The 20468-nt window shown below is 40.2% G+C and overlaps 1 protein-coding gene across 1 annotated transcript in view; it reads right to left on the bottom strand.

The window, feature by feature from the left end:
* POU2F1 (POU class 2 homeobox 1) overlaps nucleotides 1-20153 on the bottom strand; it is a 146812-nt gene extending 126659 nt beyond the window's left edge. The window contains exon 1 of the mRNA XM_010984450.3: nucleotides 20091-20153. Coding sequence (XP_010982752.1) covers nucleotides 20091-20151 — 61 coding nt within the window. The 5' untranslated portion in view covers nucleotides 20152-20153. The remainder of the gene's footprint in view (nucleotides 1-20090) is intronic.
* Nucleotides 20154-20468: the final 315 nt, after the last annotated feature.

Here is a 20468-nt window from a genome sequence, read left to right as displayed (position 1 = left end):
AAAGGTTATTTGGTGTGAATATCCTCACCAATTCATCTAAAAACTCATGTTATCTCCACCATCTGTTCTCCTGCCTCAGCCAAAAAAAAAAAAAAAAAAAAAGTGTGTGTGTGTGTGTGTGTGTGTGTACATATAATTTCTCTATCAGTTAGGACTCTATCAATTTCGAGGGACAAGAACCCTAATACAGACTGAGGTAAGCTAAAGAAAAAAGGGGGCAGGGTTTTAATTTGCTCAAGAAACTGGAATAGCCAGAAGTAAAGTAGAGCACATTATAGACACTGAATCAAAATCTTCAAGACCTGATTTTTCTCTCTCTCTTCTTATTCTGACTGCCTTCTCAGGCTTCACACAGTGCCAGAGTAGTGTAGCCACTCCTGCCTCTTGTCAACCTAGGTTTGAGTGGCAGGAGGCATCCTCCTTAGCTCAAGCAAAGATAAAAGCTGTAACTGGCTTCACTCGAGAAACTGCCCACCTTGAACCAACCACTTGACTGGAGGAACACAATCCTGAATGCCGGACCAGTTAGTACTACCCATTAGGCATGGACTGAACTTGGGGAAGGAGTCCCTCCAAGCAAAAACACCCCTGTTCTTTACACGTTCTCATCCAAGGTAAACCCCTCCACTGAGGCCCATTCCCATTTCCCTCCCCCAGCAGCTATACCCCCTGCCCATTATCTTCTTCCAAAACTTAATCATATTTTAAACTAAGTCCACCACTTTCCAAGGATGTTAACTTTGGAAAATTATAATTTTCCTGCACTTTAATTTCCACATCTACAAAACAGAGATACAACAATACCTATACCATAGTGTTGATGTGAGGATTCAGTGAGCTAATTCATGCAAAAGACTTAGCACAGTGCCTGTCACACGGGCCAAAAAAAAAGTTGATAACTTGTTATTTTATAGTACCCAGAACCATTCCATCTCAAGCTAATACTGCCAACAGAGGTTGCCTGTTAATTTTTCAGCTCAACCAACAAACCATGCTGTCAGCTTACTGATTCACAACAAATTTTGCTTTCAAATTCTTGTAACAGCATCACTTCATTTGCTTAAGTAACTTCTTGCTGACATCTTTTTGCAATGTTTACAGCCCAGCAGTAGCTAGAAGCAAGGAGATTTCAGATTCCTTCTTTTTAAATAAAATATTTAGTTATTTCACCTGGCATTAGAAGAAGGATTCTACAGACCATTTGGAGTCATGCCTGTAAGAAGACAAATGAGCTATAATGGAAGAGACTGTTCTGCTAAGGTTATTGTTTTACACTGGCCAATGAGAGGCAGATGAGCAAAACAGGAAAGGAGGGGGAGAGGTCAACTGCTATCTCCTGGGTGACAATTTCATTACAAAACAAGGAGTCCCTAATGCAAAAGTTCCAGAAACTGAGTTCTGAATCAGAAAGGATATTCCCATAAACATAACACTGAAAAACTCTACTGGGGAAGGGTTTCAAAACCATTGCAAAAAAGGACCTTCATCAGGACTCTGGGAGCACTTTATTAAAGATGTCTGTGCAGGAGGCACCAGAAAGAAAAAAAAAGAGACAATACTCAACTTTCAATTATTTATGAGACACATAACTTGGAACAAATTAACAATTATTACATAAGCTTAGGTGAGGCATAAACTCAAATCATTTATCTGCTGTCCTCCATACTAAATCAGGAATAGCGGGAATCCCTTCTCTACTCAACTATTTCACGATTTTAAATATATATATATATATATATATATATATATATATATATATATATATATATCTCAACATTTCTAAATTACCTATAAATCATAGCCAATATTCAACTCTTTTTCCCTAACATGTTAATTTCCCCACTACCCTACAAAAGCACACATTTTCCAATTCATTCTTCTGTTTCTTTATAACTGACTTGAAGAAGGGTCTGTCTTTACAGCTAAGGCTCTTAATCAGGGTTCATATGTTTAGATCCCTATTCTAAGTGAATTACCTATTCATTTACATTGATCATTTTTCTACTGGGGTATCTGTCCTTGATTATTGATGCTTAAGAGGACTTACACAGTAAGAAAAATTAACTCTATCTTTCCTATAGGCTAGGCTACTAATATTTTCTCCTATACAACTTAATTATATTTGTAGAATCTTTTGGCAGGAAGAACCTTAAATATTTTACATAGTTAGAATCTATCCATCTTTTCATTGTATGGCATCTGAGTTGTACGTCGTGTCAAAAAGCTTTTCCGTGCTTAAAACTAAATAAAAATTATTCCTACTTTTGTTCAAGTACTTTTCTGAGTTTTAATTTGAACATTCAAATCTTTAATCTCTCCAGAATTCATTTTCACGTATGGCAAAAGGTACGATCCTGACATACAATTTTTTTTCCCCTCAAATGGACAACCAACTGTCCTAATACCTACCACCTGGCCCTCTACCTAATGTTAGTTTCAATCACTGCAGGCTCCTACATTCTAGTTTAATGCTAACAGGAAATTTTCATGCCTGCATTAAAGTGATCACTTTTCAAAGCTTATTGTTCTTCAAGGTGCTATGTATTCTGCTTCAAGCATTCCCAGCAACTGCTAGATTTAATATAAAAGAAAGGTGAGATGAGAGTCTCAAATTTGACTACAATGCCAAAATACAACTATTAAGTCACCAGAGCAGTTTGTGTATGTATGTACAACCTGCAGTATGCACTAGAACTTCTACCCTAATTGTTGCCTATGGACAGCACTTTTAGATATGTCCTTTACTCCGGCAAATCAGTGAAAACTTCACAAGATAAGCATCATATTTATTACAACCAGGAGTTAACTATGCCTTAACACAATGGCAAACAATAACAACATGGAGAGTTGAGATTCACAAACAATTCAGGTATCGAATTTCAACCTTTTCGCCTTATTTAAAAACAGATTTTAAGTAGACTATTTAACTTAGTGTTCTCTTTCGGTCAGTGGAGAACAATGTTTTTAGAGGACAGTGTTGCTAAATTAAGAATAGGAACGGGAAACTTAGAGAACAAAAATTTCCAGCACTGTTCAGGGCAAAATAAACCCTAACCAGCAGAGAATCTGCACCCCAGTCATTAGCATAAGTGATTAATTTCCTTGGCCTTGACCAAAAGAGTCACTAAGCAACTCTTCTGATTATAATCTGACTTCTCTTAAAGTGAGATCATGTATTGTTGAATGGCCAAGAGTCTGAGTCTACTTCGCAATTATATTTCTCCCAATAGACTTATAGGTTAACACAGACAGGCATTGTTTCTATTTCTGTCTATCCTGTATTTGGTTAGCAAGCATCAGTTTCCTTGAACTCAATTGCCCACAAGTACGGTAACGAAATCAAGTTTCTGAGAACCAGGCTTGCCAATGAGCCCTTTGAGGTGCTGCCTGAGTAACCGACATCTACCTGAACAAGACCATGTTCTCTCTTCTTGTAATGATAAGCACCAAAAAATACAAGCTCAAACCCAGTGCATATTTATTCTGAAAAGACTTCTTAATAGCCTGCACTGTGGCAGTAAGTCTATTAGTAATATGAACAAAACAAATATCCTTCCTGTCCTCACAGAGCTTATAATCCATAAAAAGTTGAGAGAAAGAATATTTATGAAAGACTGCCTAAAGAACATGCAGTATCTCCATCCTAATTATTATTCCAAACTCTCTTCCCCTTTTAAGCCACAATGTTTTGAATCATCCTCATCCCCTCATCGTGTAAGTGCTGTTACTGAAGATGCTCCAGTATGATGCATCTGGCCTACAGAGGGGCTTTATGCAGTTTGTTGGTGTATCCATAGTAGGACTATCGTGAAGCCACTGCTCATTCCATTGCATTGCTCGGGGTCCTGTTTATAAGGCTTCCAAAGAGAAATTTCCTTCTGATCTAAGTGTCAGGAATTGCTTTTCTTAAAACAAAAATTTGTTTACTTTGAAAAGTTATGGACATAAACTGACTAGGTTTCTTTTTTGCACCATCTACAAAGAAGTTTAAATACTTGTGTCCCAATGAAAGCAAATACTAGATTTTTATATTAGGACTTTGATTTTATTTTACATCTTTATTTTGCATTTCTTGCTATATAGTTTCTGAATCTCTATAAACCACCCCAATTTTGGAGTGGACAAAATGAAACCAATGGATAAAGTCTGCATTAATGCATCATAAGGAAAATTTTCTTTTTAAATGTAATGCATTAGAAAAAAAAGTCACATGAGAAGGGAGAGGAAGGATTATAAGAATATGATATATAGATTTAAAAAATAAAAACCAGCCAACTCTTAGGTAACTGAGGAAACAGGAAAGGAAAATTAAGAAGGGGAGCAGAAGAAAGACCAGAGAATATCTCAAAATAATTTTATTATTTATAGAAATTAGACAAATGGTAGCTGAATGATTTTGTGTAAACTTACCCTTACTGTATGGCTAAAGTTGCATACAATATTTAGAAATATTTATTATTCCAGAGGTAGCACTCAAAATAGTAAAAAAAACAAAACAAAACAAAAACAAACAAACAAAAAACAGAACAACAAAAAAACACAGTCACAATTGATAAATAAAACATAAAAATTACTTGATAAAAATGTCCAAAAGGGTACTACCTGGAAAAACCAACAGACTATTACTATAACCTGTTTCTTATCTGAGCTTTTCCCCCACCCCCGAATATTAGGAAAACGCCTATGCATTGCAACAATCTAAGTCTACTGATTCTCAGCTTCCTAATAACCTGGCATAGTCTAGGAAAGTGCTTAAGGGCCACAACATGCATGATCATGTTTTTGCTAGATAGCCTCTTTCCTTCAAGGTCACCGTCATCTTTCCTAGCCACCAAGGGACTTTAAAATGCTGTCACTGCTGTACGTCAACCGGGGTTCACACATAACATTGTTGAGCTGTCTCTACACAGAAGTTAAATTACCTTCCTCCTTTTGTCAGATTCCTGAAAATCCCTGTTCCCCATGTCCCAGAAAACCCCAAGCTTGCTGGGAGGTTAGATCCCAGTTCAATCCACCACAGAAATGATTTTAGGTTGAGTACTGTCAGTTCCAAGTTTGTAGGTAGTGAGCTCCCAAGCTACCCAATTCTGCATTATCTTTTCATTCCTCCTTCACTCCTCCCCTCCTAAATATTTGATTAAAAAATTAAAATGTCTTAAGAGAAGACAGAGTAAAAAGTTAGGCTCACTCCAGTCTTCCTCTGCTAAGAGAAACATTTCTGTACAAGGGCAAAGTAGGGCTCTGCTCTCCAGGACCACAGTGCCACAGCAAACCTGCAACTAACCCCTCTCTATGAATGAACTACGAATTAGGGGTCTGCAAGTAAAGCATCTAACTACCAAGGGGATACACTCACTTAGCACTTCTTGGTCGCCAGGCAGGGGTCAGTAAAAGACCACACAGAATATATGTACATGTTTTTGCTGGTCATTTCTTAGTCTTTCAGAAATGCACTATTTCTTTTAAACTGGTTTCAGCTGGTTAGTCTGCACACCAGTTGGTTCCAGATAAGTTAAATTTGGTTGTCCTTGAAGCACTGCTAGGTGGACAGGAAATTAGTTACCAACCCAGGAGAAGAAGGGCAAGTGTATAACAGTCACAAGAAGAGCACACCGGCTCATGGAATGCTCCATGAAGGCAAACACATGACTGTTAAAATCACAACCTGGGAAAAACAGCACAGTGCCTTGCAAACTGTAGGCATTCAATAAACACCTGCTATGAATAAACCTGTTAAATAAAACAGATTACTGTGGAAAGCACTATAAAGAGGCTAAATAACTAACCCACCAGCCCACAGTCAGTAAGCGGCAAAACCAGGATTCAAATCCACTTCTGTCTGGTTCCAGAGCTGGTGCTCCCTTCACTTCAGATGTGCTTCCTAGAGCACATCTCTGGGAGAGCACTCAAAGCCATGGGATAAAAAAGCTGTATCTTCCTGGAAAGTAAGTTCTACTCAAAGCTGAATAATTTTAAATATTTGATATATAAAACAAACACCAATATATTATGAAAGAGAATAAAGAATTCAGTCAATAATTTTAAATTACATGGGCCACTAAATTTTTCATTTTGTGTTACAGCCCCAGGCTCTCTTAGGATACAGGTACATTCTCCTCTGCCACTGGAGGTACACTGCCAGAAGAAAATCTGAGAATCAAAAAATCATTCAATAAACACTTGTTGAGTACCAGATACACAGCAAGTATGTGCTAAATGTCAGGGATAAAATGTAGTCCCTGACCACACAGAGCTTAAGCTATTCTGAAAAAGAGAAATGAGTTAACCAATAATTAAAAGTGGTAACTTAGACGCCCGAATAGGATCTACAGAAACAGCAGCGAGGTGTCTGAGATACTGTGTGTGTTTGGGGGGAAATGGGAGAGGCGGAAGGAATATTTAAGAGTTCCTAGGGTGTGACCCCAGCTCTACTCTCATCCCTAAACTGCTTCTCAAAAGAGGTACGGGAATTAATCAGGTTGGAGGGGGCTACTCATGGAAAGAGAATACTCAAGAAGTTGTACATTTTCAGGAAAGCCACAACTATTTTGAAAGGGCCAGAACTATGCAATAGAACAAGAGAAAGAAACCACTGTCTTACATTATATTTGATAAATATACAGAAAGAGAAATAAAACTCTAGTAAGATGTTCAACTTATAGCAAAAATATGAAAATTAAAACAATGAGATATCTTTCCTCTATCAACATATCAAAAATTTAAAAGAGACTATGGGGAAATTGATATGCTTAAACATTGTAAATATATATCACAGACCAAAATATAAACTGGTACCTCTCTCAAGGGCATAAAATTTTTAAGCTTGTAATTTTTTAATGCTATAGTCTATTCCTAAGAATTTATCTTTAAAAAAATAAAACACTGTAGATTGATGCTTATAACATAACACGGAAAAAATTTAACATACATCAAAAAGGAACAAGTAAATAGGCTGGTCCATCAATACAATAAAATAATGTACAATCATTAAAAAAGTAAGATGTGGAAAAATATTTGTGAAAAATTAGTAGGCAGAAAGGGAGGTTATGTTAGTCTCTGAAGGACTGAAACCTGCAGACATGTTGATATTTTCCAGTTTTTCAAGACAAGGTAAAAACTGTCCCTCCACTGACTTCCTGAGCCTCTCTGATTAACCCAAGATAACTCACCCTTGATCAGCTACAGCTACCCTGAGTAATAATTAGACAATTACTTATCGTTTGTTTTTTAATGCCACTAGAAGTCAGTCAACTAAATAAAGTTCAGAGATCTTAAAATAAAACAAAAAAGTTAGCCTTGAAATGACGCAGAGGTTGTACCTGGCAAATAAAAAAAAGACTGTTTATTTATCTGGGTAAGTCCTAAAGATTAGGGAGCCATACAAAAGAAAAAAGGCAGAATGTACACGGATTGCTTTTTTAATTATGTGTACATCCACGAGGTGGCAGGCACACCTGGGGTGTGAGCGCACATGTGGATGCACTGTGCACCTGGGGGCACATGGGTCTGCAAACACACAGGGGCGCGTTCCAGGAGAGGGGCCTCAACCACTGAACCAGCGCCACACTGGTTTTTACAGCAGGACAGAACTATTAAGATGTGATTCCAGATTCACGAGCTGGCAACGGCTCTGACACTATAGCCTAATCCTCTGAAATCACACCATGATTTCTTCCAGCAATACTCATAAAATTGTTAATTTGTCTTCTCAGGCTTTCGTCATGTTTACAATGTCTCTCCTAACATCAGAGGATTTTCACCAATTCCTTTCTCACTGTGATTGGCACATGAGTGAATATATATTACAGTCTGCCAAAACAGCATTCTTGGCTGACTGCGTGAAGAAGCACTCAGGGGGGAAAGGAGGGGTGCGCCTCAGCACGGCAGTGCAAAGAAAAATGTTTCAGACACAAACGGCGTAACAATAAACAAGGGATACCAGACATGATTAAACCAGGTATATATATGACTGGGAACACCAACATCATTAAATGACTGACTTCTCCTCAGACACAATAATCAACTGTCATGTTTCTTCAACTGGAAGCTACACCTCCGGTCTAATAACAACTCGGTGAGGAGGAGAGTGGTAAACAAATCCATGGTACTTGCCTGTATATGTATCAATTTTAAGCCACAACTCATTTGAGAGACATTAAAATATTTTAAACACATGTTAATCAAAATAATATGTAACCATACTAAGTCCTAATTTCCTGTCTAGCTAATTGGATCACCAAAATACATAAATGATATCCCAAATGAAAATTACCTGGATGTTAATATCTGCAAATAGTTTCAGTTTAAGATACAATTCTTCACAAAAATACAAAATGTTCAGGATTTATGGGTTACCAGGATCAACAATCTACACAGAACCAGCTTCAAAATATTTTTATAATCAATAACCGGAGACACCTAAAAGCTAGGTTAACATCAGATCTGGTAATCCACTGTCCATCTCTCCAAATTGCAAGACAGAGATGAGAGCACCGTTGATTCTAGACCATTCGGTCTGGAACTGGAAACTGCAAAAGAGCAATAAGGATAAACTCAGAAATAAGAGCTGCTGAACAGTTCACCATTCAACTTGACCTGAAGCAGAAGTTAATGGTTAAGAGCATAATAATGCTCCTAACTGCACGCTGCCGTAGCCAAAATAGGTCAGAGACCTATGTGTGCCACTTAGTCTCTTTACACTGCAGATTTCTCACCTGAAAAATGAGGACAGCTGCACACACTTCATGGGGCATTGTGAAGATCAGTATGAAAATGCACACCAAGCCTAGCAACTGGCACAAAGACGTGGTAAAAGTAACGTATTTGTTATTATCACTAGAAATGAATACGTTTGTTAGATGGTATAGAACGTCTTCCACAAATTTTGCCTGTGTATTGGTCACTATAAAGGACCAAGATCACGAAAACAGCCTTATAATTTGGAAATCATCTTCAGCTCTTCAGCTAAATCTTACTCTTTCTGGACCAGCCAGGCCAAACTTCTGTTCCTTGAAAGTCCTGCGTTTTCACTGGTTTCAAGAATTATGTAAATACTGCTCTCTCTGCTTAGAACATTTTCAACCCCACTTCCTACTCCCAGCCTTAAAGTGATCAACCTGCAGTCACTCTTCATGTTTCAGTGTAAACACGGCTTCCTTAGGAAGCCCTTCCTAAACCGTCTTGTCCAGATTGGGTGTCATATGCTTATGCCCCTACCTTATTCAGAGTATTCTGAATCTCCCATATTTTAGTCAATTAACTATGAAGTGTCGCTTAACATATGATTTGTCCAACAGACTGTAAGCTTTGAAAGGACAGACAGTACCTGTCTTACTCACTACTCTTTCTCCAGTGCTGGGTGCATGGCAGGAAGAGAAGAAGCTCCATACTTACTGAATTAAACGAGTGCATAAGGACCAGTCAGGAGGCTTAATTATAATCCAGTTCATGCTCACAGTGAGAACTATTACAGCTCCTGATAAGCTTACTGTCCTCGTTCACTCACATTCTAGTAAGATGTTTCAAGTTCAAAACCTAAATACCACCTTTTCAGACCCCCCCATCTCTTTAGCTTTGTTGCTAAGCTAGGCTCAAGCCTGTCATGTTCTGTACTCAATATGTCTATAAAAATGGTATTCAGAAGAAAGCCAAGCTACTCAAATCATCTGTTGTGTTTACTGTGTCTTCACCCAAAAGGACGCTTCTGAAGAATTCCACAACTTAAAAAGAAAAGCAAACTATGAAAATAAAACACCATTTACCAGTTTAGGATCCAATAGGCCAGAAAAGTGAAGTGATTTGTTCACATCATAAAGCTAGACAGTGCTACAGACAGAACAAGGATCCAAATTTCTTGTTCTCAGTTTGTCTTTCCACTATGGAGCCTTTATGGTGCACATATCTTGAACCACAGTTCAAGATACTCTACGGAATAATCTTGAAACGCAACAAGTAATCATTCAGTGCTACCGAGACATCTGTAAAGCTTTTTTAAACTATAGATGGCCAGATCTCTATTTTATTAGAAACTCAGGATGTAGGCCCTGTGCCTTTCCATGATGAAAAAGTTCCATGGATGATTCTCACTCCAACAAAGATTGAGAACCCCTAATTTAATCAATCAAACATCAATTGCTAAATGTCTGCTCTGTCCCTAGCAGTGTGTTCCTGCTCCAAAGGCTCTTAGGAGACAAGATTTACTTATATAACTCAATTACAGAAGAAAATAAGACTGTATAATGAAGTGCTGAATTAGCTAAATGAACACAAATTAAGTGCTAAATTCAAAGTAGGACAGAAGCACAGGCTTGAGAGATCAGCTATTTGAGGAGATAGAATAGTGGATAGGTAGGTCCTGTATGATAAACAAGGATAACCTTTTTCAAGCAGTGCACCCAGCAGGAGTCCTAAGGACCCTGTGAAAGTGCCTTATGCAGAGGGAGGAAGCTTTCCCTGCCCCTACGCCACTCAGAACAGCTCCACTCCCCGTTTTAACATTAAGCTTCTGCTTAAAATTCATTTTGAAAAGAACCCCATTGGTCTTTTGCTTGAGAACTCTCTTATTAATGAGTGCAAAAAAAAAAAAAAAAAAAAAAAGAAGGAGGAGGAGAAGGAGGAGAAGAAGGAGAAGAAGAAGAAAGTCAGTGGTGAAGTAACTTGTCCCAAAGTTACAGGTAATCAGTGATCCAGAACTTAAGTATCCCAACTCCCAGTGCCCTTTTCACGACACCACACCACACACCATGACATTTCAAGGAGGGGACAGTGTGAGCTCGGGAGTAAAGGTTCTCACAGAGCATCCCAAACACCAGCCTGACCAAAACAGTGGGTTTACTTTCAGGTCATGTGAGTCTCCAACTGGGACGGGACTGTGAAACAGGAAAGAAGAGGAGAGCCCACGTATCAGAATAAAATATAGCCACCCTCCTAGAACAGCTCTTCAATACAAAGTTGTAGGGAGATTTTTTGAAAAATTAAAATCTGATAAAAGAAACACTGTGTTTGTGGTGGGCCTATAAGGGGACTTCCTGGTGGAATTGTTGAGTCATGCTCTTTAAGGAACTAGTAAAAGATAAGAATGCATTGGCAGGGGTGGGGGTAAGATAACAGAATGCCTTGAAATGAAGCTGACAAGTTTATGTTTGCTACAATGCAATACCTCCACTGTAAAGTTTTCCAAAGATTACTAGGGGAGTACCGCCCTCTCCCGAGGTGCTTGCTGCCCATGGAAATGTACAACCTACAGCAAGGCGCCCCACAGAATCAATCTAAACGCTAAAGCTTCTTCTCTGCAGCAGCACAAGTAATAAAATCACTGATTTTACTCTTGTGCTTATGTAAGAAAAACTATTACAGTACTTTAAAAATGCTTCTGCTATCAATTTGTTACTCCCCACAGTATCCTTCTAACACTGGTATTATCACCATCTTATTGCTGAAACAACTATAGAAGCCAGTGCCAAAGCCAAAATGAGATGCCTAGAATTTACAGTGCTGAGCACTGTGTCCACACACACACAGCGGCATGAGCATAAATCTCAGTCCTAATATTTATACGTTTATCACAATTTTAATTCAGTAAAACTTTTTCAATTTTCACAAGAAACTTGTAACCTCATAACAGTCACCAAATCATGTCTCAAATGACATGTCTAAAATTGAATTAATTGCGTATTCCGCCAAATGGCTCCCTCTTTCAACTTCCCTTCTTTCATTTCATGGCACTGCTTTTGATAATCTAAGCTCAAAACCTTGGTAACCTTTTGACCCTAATTAGCTGCTAAACACTTTGAATTAAGGGCTTTGATCATGGCTTGGTCCAGAACAAAAAAATTCAATGATTCCTTACTGCCAAGCAAGTGAAATCTGAACTCCTACACCACCAACGTACAGCATGCAGAGCTCTCCATAAAAGAGTTCCAGCCAGCCTTCCATCACTCGCCAATATACAGCCTCAGGAATAGCTAACCTGGAAGTCTCGCTATTCCTCAAACAAACTTGGTGCTTATTAAGCACATGACCTTGGGACCGTCACTTAATTTAGGCTTTATTTTACTCAGCTATAAAATGGGTAAATGATACTTGCCTGAAAGGAGGAAATGAGTTAATGAAATCGAGAGTGCGGCCATAAATTTTAAGGTATTATAAAAATACAGATAGTATAATTGTATCATGGCTACAGTGATTTTTATTTACACCTGCGTTGCTCCCAAAAGGATATAAAGACGTCTACACAAAGCACAAAATAGTAGGAGTTTAAAGATGGAGCAATAAAAGAAATACAAAACAAAGGTAAGGACCTAAAATGGAACTGGAAATGAAGCTAGAAAAATGGATACCATTACTGTCTGTCTAAACTTTCAGGTTAATAATTTGGTCTAAATACTGTAGTTTTTGATTTGAAAAGGAAACAAAGTCAATTAGTTCAGTGTTCAAAAGACTAAAAACAAAACCACTAGTCAGAAATAGAGTTCTTCCTATAACGACCAGGCAAGAATTTCTCCCAAAGGTCCTTATTCTGTGTGATGTAACTGAACAATATTCTCAACATCCTTATTGTGGATTGTCTATTTCATTACATCATTATTAGACTGAAAGCCTCTTGAGGCCCAGTAATTATCTTATAATGTTTGTATCTCTATAGCACTTAAAGCAATTAGTCAACAAACCACATACCTCCATTTTTTTATACTGGTTTCTGTGGATCCAAGCTCTCCCTTCCTATTTCAATCCATCTTGCATATCACCATGTTAATCCTAGAACACAAGCTCTTATCATAGGATTCCTTACATCAAAAACCTCCAAACAGCCTCCCTGCACATAAAACAAATACCTCATTCTTTACCTATACAGCACAATCTTGAACACAACCTTCCCTGCAATGCTCTTCCCTGTCTTCTCATTCCTCTAAATTATTTTCGCCCTTTTAAATTCAGCCTAAAAATCTCACCTTCTACTAAGTCTCCTCTGACTAGTAGCAATGTGGTAGAAGGAGAGATGGGGGCACGGGGAGGAGGAGCCTAGAAAGTCTGAAGTCTTGTGTTCTCATCCATTACTCAACAGTTAAGAGACTGTGGGCAAGTCACTAAACCACTGTGAGAACATTGCTTCATCTGTAAAGGGTTTAAGACAGTCGGTATCTAAATTACCTTCCAGCTATAAAGGTAGGATACTTTGGTTCCTGCAAACTTGGACACACCCTGATCTCTACTCTGATCATTATTATGTATTTTAATATGTAGCTACAGTCATTCCTTGGTATCCACAGGCAACTAGTTCGAGGATCTTTGCAGGTAACAAAACCCAGCAATGCTCAAGTTCCTTATATAAAAGGGTACGGTATTTGCATATAACCTATGCACATCCTCCCATATACTTTAAAATCATCTCTAAATTACTTGTATACCTAATACAATATAAACAGCTGTCCAGGTTCAACAAATTCAATTTTTGTTTTTGGAACTTTCTGGAATATTTCTTTCCAATATTTTCCATCTGCCGTTGGTTAAATTCCTGGCTGCCCAACCCGTCAATATGAACGGCTGACTATGTATATATACATTGTTTTAAAATTTTCCCTGCTAAGTAAACTTCATAGCAGAGTCTTCCACAGCAGAGTCATATTCCCTAGTTAGTCCCAAAGACAACTGGCATAGGACCAGGTTCAAAGCAGCAGATACTTTTTGTAAGCTAAGAAATGTTTAAATAACTATTTTTAAAAGATTGATTATAATATTCTTGCCTGCTGCAGTATGAATCAGCAAAAAAAAAAAAAAAAAAAAAGGCTTTTTCCCCCCACAAAGCAGACTATTAAATAAGTGTACTAAAACAAGAAAATAGCTAAGTCACTTTTCTCTAAAAAGTATATTCACTCTGCAGGTGACAAAGCCAGTCAGTACAACTCCATTACTTGAGGAGGTGACCACACGTTAAATAAAGTGAGTTATTTATCAAACACAGCATAATGTTCACTTCCCAAACATTCCTGTTTATATCTTCTATTGCAAAGAGAAAGCTCACCAGTCCAAAAAAAAAAAAAAGAGACCTACCGTAATTTTTATTATTTTACTGATTTAATTAGTTAACTTTATACACTATTGCTATGATTCAAACATAAAAACCAACAAAGTTACACAGAGAATTATGAAATAAATCATGTGATAAATTTACTTGCAATGACTTTCAATACTGTAGGCCAAGAAAACCTACTACCAACACTTATATTGTGCTAAGTTTTGTGCTTTCATATTAGCTTTTAAAAAAAATTAATATTGTGTCCTTTTTTGGATAAATATCTATTTCCTGGACAGTACTTTAAAAAAAAATCTGATAAATTGAGAGGTTTGCTAATCTTCTTTTGTTCATTGCTGGGCCTGTCTGCAAAATTTAGCCAACACTAAAAAGTTGAGTATTTGCTTAACTGGGGGGAAAAAAAACTGAAAACAAAAAACATAGGAGCTGAGTACAAATAAGATATCCCATCAATGCTCAGTAAATTAACATCCTATAGTTAAGAACCCAGAACTCTATAAACTACATGCATTATATGCAAAGAGCTTCTTCAAATCAGAGGTTCTGAAACTCAAGACAATTCTCATATTCCAAATTCTAAATATACTGTAAATGGATCAGTAAGTCAGGCACTGGCTCCACTCACGCTATTTTTGTTTCCATTACTATTACTGCCGAAAGAGTTTGTAAGGGCTCACTGCCAGTTTAGAACAGTTAGAAATATTTCAGTACAAAATAAAACCAATTTATTTCTAAGAAGAAATATAAACCTAAGTTACTCAATTATCTTTATTCACAAAGTGTCAATAATGCGCAAAAATGTTCAGCAAAAGGAGATGGATAAGGCATCTGTGAGCCACAATTATTACCTTTTTCTACCTTGATTCCACTCAGAACGGTATTTTTAAGCAATACAATCAAGATAAGAATTAAGCAAAATTTGGGCCCAAATAGTTTCCTAAAAAAAAAAAAAGGAAAAGGAGGGAAGAATTCATTCAGGAGGGATGCAGAAACTCAAGCAAGGCAGATGTGTAACCATCAAATCCACATTCTAACTCTCTGACACCTGATACTAGATTTCCTTTAAGAAATAAATAATAAACACGTTTGCTCAGGCATTTAACATTAAAGGAGGCAACAGAAACAAGAACCTGGGTGACCAAAAAGGGGGCATGTTTTGTCTGCGACTTCTGTTCTGTAAACAATAATTATCTGAATAGTTCTAAACACAATCATTTCCATTAGGAAAAAAACATTCCTGCTTAAGATTCGGCCTCATAACAAGTCTTTATTAATCACAAACACTGTGCAACTGAACCAACACGTGCATAAAAGTAAATTAATGGCAGTCACACACCGGTATTTTAAAAGAAAATTAATTTTAATAGTGCTTGAAAGAAGACTAAAGCTGTGGGCTTTCAACATTAAAAACAGAACAAAAATAACTGATCAGGCAAAGATCACAACATAATATCAAAGTCCTCCAAGTAAAGGAAACATATTCATGAAAGTGAGAGATCAATTTTAAAAACACAACCTAAACACATAAACCCACACACCTAAGTTCAAGATCAAGCAATACAGATTCAAGAAACTTTAAACGTTTCATTTTCAATGGAAAATACTTATGAAAGATAACATTCAAACTTCCAGTTCTGTCATTTTAGCACCACCTGTGTAAGACACTCAAGGTTCCTTTAAACACCTCTGGTGGCTTTATAAGAGCAATTTAACATCCTGAGCCTTCAACTTATTCCAAAATTTACTAACCAGATGAATAACAGACAAACAATTACTTCAAACTACGCGGCAATGAAACACATCTTATTTCTTCTGCTTTATACTGCTTATCGATGCAGAGAATAGTAAACTTAAAATATATCAGAATACTACACCATTTAAGCCTAATAGTTGCTGTTGGCTTTTTCCTTGATTCCTGGGATTTCTGATGATGACAAAATGAAAGGAATTAGAAATCAGTCTGGGGATGAGGTCAGAAATTACTTGAACAGAAGTGGCTGGAAGAACGGTCCTTTTAGATATTAAAAATATTTGGTCAGCTATCACATGAATTTTCAAGACCTGAATTCAAAAGTACCATTATTATTAATAGGTGGGGCAAGTTAGGGAAGTGACAACGAGTTTTCTGAAAACTTGTGGGAAGCCACCTGACAGATGCAAAAGGAGACAGGCAGGTTATAAACTTATGAAGGCTCATGAGCAAATACTCATGATAAAATACTCTATCAAGCTTGGCTCGTAAGTTAGAATTAGGAATAAAGCACTGCAATTCTACCACATTCCCAGGACATTTTAATCATCACTTTAAGATAAACTAGTTAAAAACATGATGAAAAATGTCTAACAGGAAAACCTAGTAATATGTCAAAAATCATATGTGGACTCAATACCTCAACAGTGGAACAATATTAAAAATCACTAATCAATCAAAATAAAATGCACAAACTTGTCCAGACTAAATTAAGACAAATCCAGAAAGAATTCTGAATTATTTTTAAAAAAACTGTTTACAGAGCACATGCTTTACTGGAAGTATTTTACCTTATTTTAAGCACTATAATTTCTACCTAAAATATATAGCCCTTAACCTCTTCCAGTTCACTCTATTCACTGAAATATGTTCTAAGGCAAATATGATCTCTCCTTCTTCTCCTGGGCTGTACCATGATTAAATCAAGAAACAGCTTCTTACTGGAGTTTGGTGGATCACAAAAAAACCCATCTAAAAAAAGCATGCATATGGATCACTCCTATGATTAGACTTATTAAAGCCCAGAGTCTCCATATGATAAATTTGAGGGAATGAATTTTTACAACAGCATGGAAGCCAACCAAAATAAGGCCAGTTAACAATACTCATCCTTTCCTGCATTACAAAAATTATAACAGCGAAATTTTGTTTGTAAAATGCAATGTACATTTTATCACCTTGGATAAAATATCTATAGCCTCGGTAGTGGTTAAATTGCAGCTATAAAGGAAATTGTCCCGAGATAAATGGTTTCCCTATGAGAAGGTTTCACTGCTACACTTCACCTCAGGACAATAAATCAAATTAACTGCACCTTGTCCTCTGTCCAATGACATCATCAGTTTGACCACATCTTGGGAATTGGGTGCAAAAACATATGCTATTTAAGGCATGAAATCATATTACTGTTTTTTGTCCATTCAACCTCATGCTTCAGGTCTCTGAAGCAGTCATTCACCAGAATACTCTCATGAAAGCTATAGATTTTTTTCCTTCCTACTGCATTCAGGACCTGCCTACTGAAGGTGAGAAAAGAAAAACAGTGAGAACTGGTTATTTGAAACTGGCTCGCTTTTAGCCCATCAAATCTAGAATTCTGTTACCAATTAAACTGAAGATTAAAATATGTACCTAGCAACTGACCAACAAGTGCCTTAACATAATTTCAAAGGTTAATCACACTGGTGTTAAACAACACTTCTCTGATACCTTCCTCTCCTAGCAGGGCTTAAAAAACCACCAATGAGAAGCAACACCATGTTTTTAAAAAAAATACATTACAACTCTACAAAATAAAAAAGAATGAAAACTTTACCAAGGGGAAAGTCCCCAAATAAAAATTGTTTCCTTTAAGCAGCAAAAGTTAATCTGCCTTTCACACAGCAAACACCCTAAGTCTACATAGAACATAAAATCAATTTTGACAACTTAAAGAAGAGGGGTGGGTGTGCTGGAAGGGGAGTAAGTTCCAAGATCAGGGCAGACACAATGCCCGTGTTTATTCTTCTATTTTCACTCATTTAACCATGGCACAAACACTCAAAGAAAACATAACCCCATTTCTGTTCTCAGGAGTGCTACAATTAAAATAAGCAAGTTTATGACAGTGATAGCACAAAATTGTTATCAGCCCACTTTAAATTAGAATGAAGAAATTGAAAAGGGAACGCAGCCCTTACAAATTGTGAAATTTTTTGCTATTAACTGAAATTTCTAAAATACCTAGCTATTCTAGAACTCCTAGAAAAAAACTACCGGTTTTACAAATACTACAGACCTTTACAGAGTCTGAAACTGTTTAACTTGGGGTAGGAGCCAAGGGCAGGGGTGAACTAGCCCCGAAACAAAGTGATTTTCTTATATTAAAGCAAAATAGGCTTCATTCGCCTCTGAAAATGAAAAGGCAATTTTTTTTTCCTTAGGCGCAATATTATGCCAAACTGTAAGAAAGTCTTTTTAAGAAAAAAACAAAACACGACAGAGTTGATGCTTAGCTAGGAGCTGTCTGAACGCTGTTAAGGCCCCAGGAGGGTTTGTTTTGCCCGCGGAGGAGGGGTATGTGTGTGGAAGTTGTGGGGGGAGTCATTTTGGTTATTAGTAAATAAATCAAGCGGCAGAGAACATGAGGCCTAGGCCACTGCTAGAGGAACCAAGGCCTAGCTCTCCCCCTTCTCTTCCCAGCACAGCCTGGGTTTGATCTCAGAGCCCTGTGGATTGCCAAGGAAAAAAAAAAAAAAAGAATCATATCGAACCACAAAAGCACATGGGGCGAATGTAAAATATAAACACGGCGTTGGGCTGTGAGTGGCTGTTATTAAAGGTCTGAATTACTAAACATGAGAGGCGGGGAAAGCCAGGCGGCCATTTCAATAATATAAACCTCCCCGAATTAGACATTATTCAAATGAGAGAGGTTCGGCTAACCAGACAGTCAAGAGGACCCAGCAAGAAAACAGGAGCACAGAACCAGGGAGGGGGGATCCCCGCCCCGACCCAACTCCCAACAGGAGAGGGGAAACCAAGAATATTATCAACTTGTCAGGCCAGCCGGTAGTGGGGCAGGGGCAGGAGCAGGAGGGCAGCAATTTACATCCGAGTTCCCGGGAGGCCTCCGGGCGCTTCTGGGGCTTCGGAGCGAGAGGCCCCCGAGGGCCCGCAGCCCCGTCGGTCCGGGTCAAGCGCAGAGGCGGGGGGCGGGGAGGGGCAGGAGGAGATCAGGATCAGACCGCGCCGGACACCTCCAGCCCAACTCCCTCGGGAAACCACGGCCGAAGGGGGACGGGGGGCTTTCCCAGGACCCACGGGGACCCCCGACCACCGGCCCGCAGCACACGGGGAGGCCCCGGAGGACCTGCCCCTCGGAGGGGAACTTTCCCCGAGGACCGCTTTCAACCCGGTCAGCCCCCCAGGGGGGAAGCGGACCCTGGCGCCGGCTCCCCACCCCCTCCGCCCCGATGCCACCTCGCAGCGCCCGCGACCGCTCACCCCTACCCACCTACAGCGCAGGCCTGGCTCGGGTCAGGCCGCCACACGGGGGACAAGTGGGGCGCGGCCGAGGTGCCCGGGGCCGTGACCCCGGGATCGGCCCCGCTTGGACCCTGGTGCGGAGGCTGGGCGCGGGCGCCGGCAGGGCGCTCTCCCCGGGTGCACCCCCGGCCGCCCTCCGGGCCGCCCCCCGCAGCGAGCAGCGCTCCCCCCGCCCCGGCCCGCTCCCGGGGGAAGGACGCGTGCGGCTGTCCGGCCGCCGGGGTCCGCTCCAGCCCCGCCGCCTCCCCGGCATTGTGCTCGCCGCCACCTCCATTCCCCCTCCACGCCCCCCCACCCCGCGCCCGCCCGGCCCGGGTCGCCCGCCCGCGCCCCGCCGCGCCCCGCCGGCCCAGCAGCTATGAATATGTAAAATGTCTTTATTGTCCTCTCCCTCTGCCCCGGCCCCGCGGCCCCGCCGCGGACCCGCTCGGGTTCGGGCTCGGCGGCGAGGAGGCGGCGGCGGCGGCGGCGGCGGCCGGCGGAGGAGGAGGGCCGGTGCTGGCGGGCGGGCGAGCCGGCGGCGGGGTGGGCCGGGAGCAGGAGGAGGGCGGTGGATCGCAGCCCCCTTTGCCCCTTGTCTTCCCCCTCCGCCTGGCCGCTCCAAGCCTCTTTCCCCCTCCGCTCGGCGCCCGGCGGGGGCTCCGTGCTCCCCGGCCCCCCATCTCCCCGCCGTTAATTATAATAATCCTGAGTACTAATAAATTATGCTAAGTCGCGGGGGGGGCAGCGGGAGCCGGGGTTGAGTATGAATATGAATATGTAAAATGCTGTAATGATTACCTGCTGCTGCTGCCGCCGCGGCTGAACTCTCATCTTGACTCGCTGCTCCTCCGTCCGCCATTTTGAATATTTTAACCAAAATCGCCCGGTCGATAAACCCTCCCTCGCTCCGGCTCCCCTCCCCCCTCCCGCCCTCCATGCCTCCTCCCTCCTCTCCGCCCCCTCTGGCTCCTTCCTCTCCCCGGGCGCGCGCCAGGGGGCGCGCGAGGCCGTCCCCTTGGAGGAGCCCCACCCCTTCGGGCGCTCTGCGCACGCGCCCCCTGGCCGCTGTGGCTCTTTAGTAGCTGAGGCGCCCTCAACCTGCCAGTCACCCCTTCGTTTCATTTTTCCATCTGGGCTCTGCACATGCGCGGCTTTCTCCACGCGCCTGTGAGGCAG

Source organism: Camelus dromedarius, chromosome 23 (assembly GCF_036321535.1).
Source record: "Camelus dromedarius isolate mCamDro1 chromosome 23, mCamDro1.pat, whole genome shotgun sequence".
NCBI classification, from domain to species: Eukaryota; Metazoa; Chordata; class Mammalia; order Artiodactyla; family Camelidae; genus Camelus; species Camelus dromedarius.
Note: the sequence above shows the minus strand (reverse complement) of the source record. Positions and strands in the feature narration are given on the sequence as shown.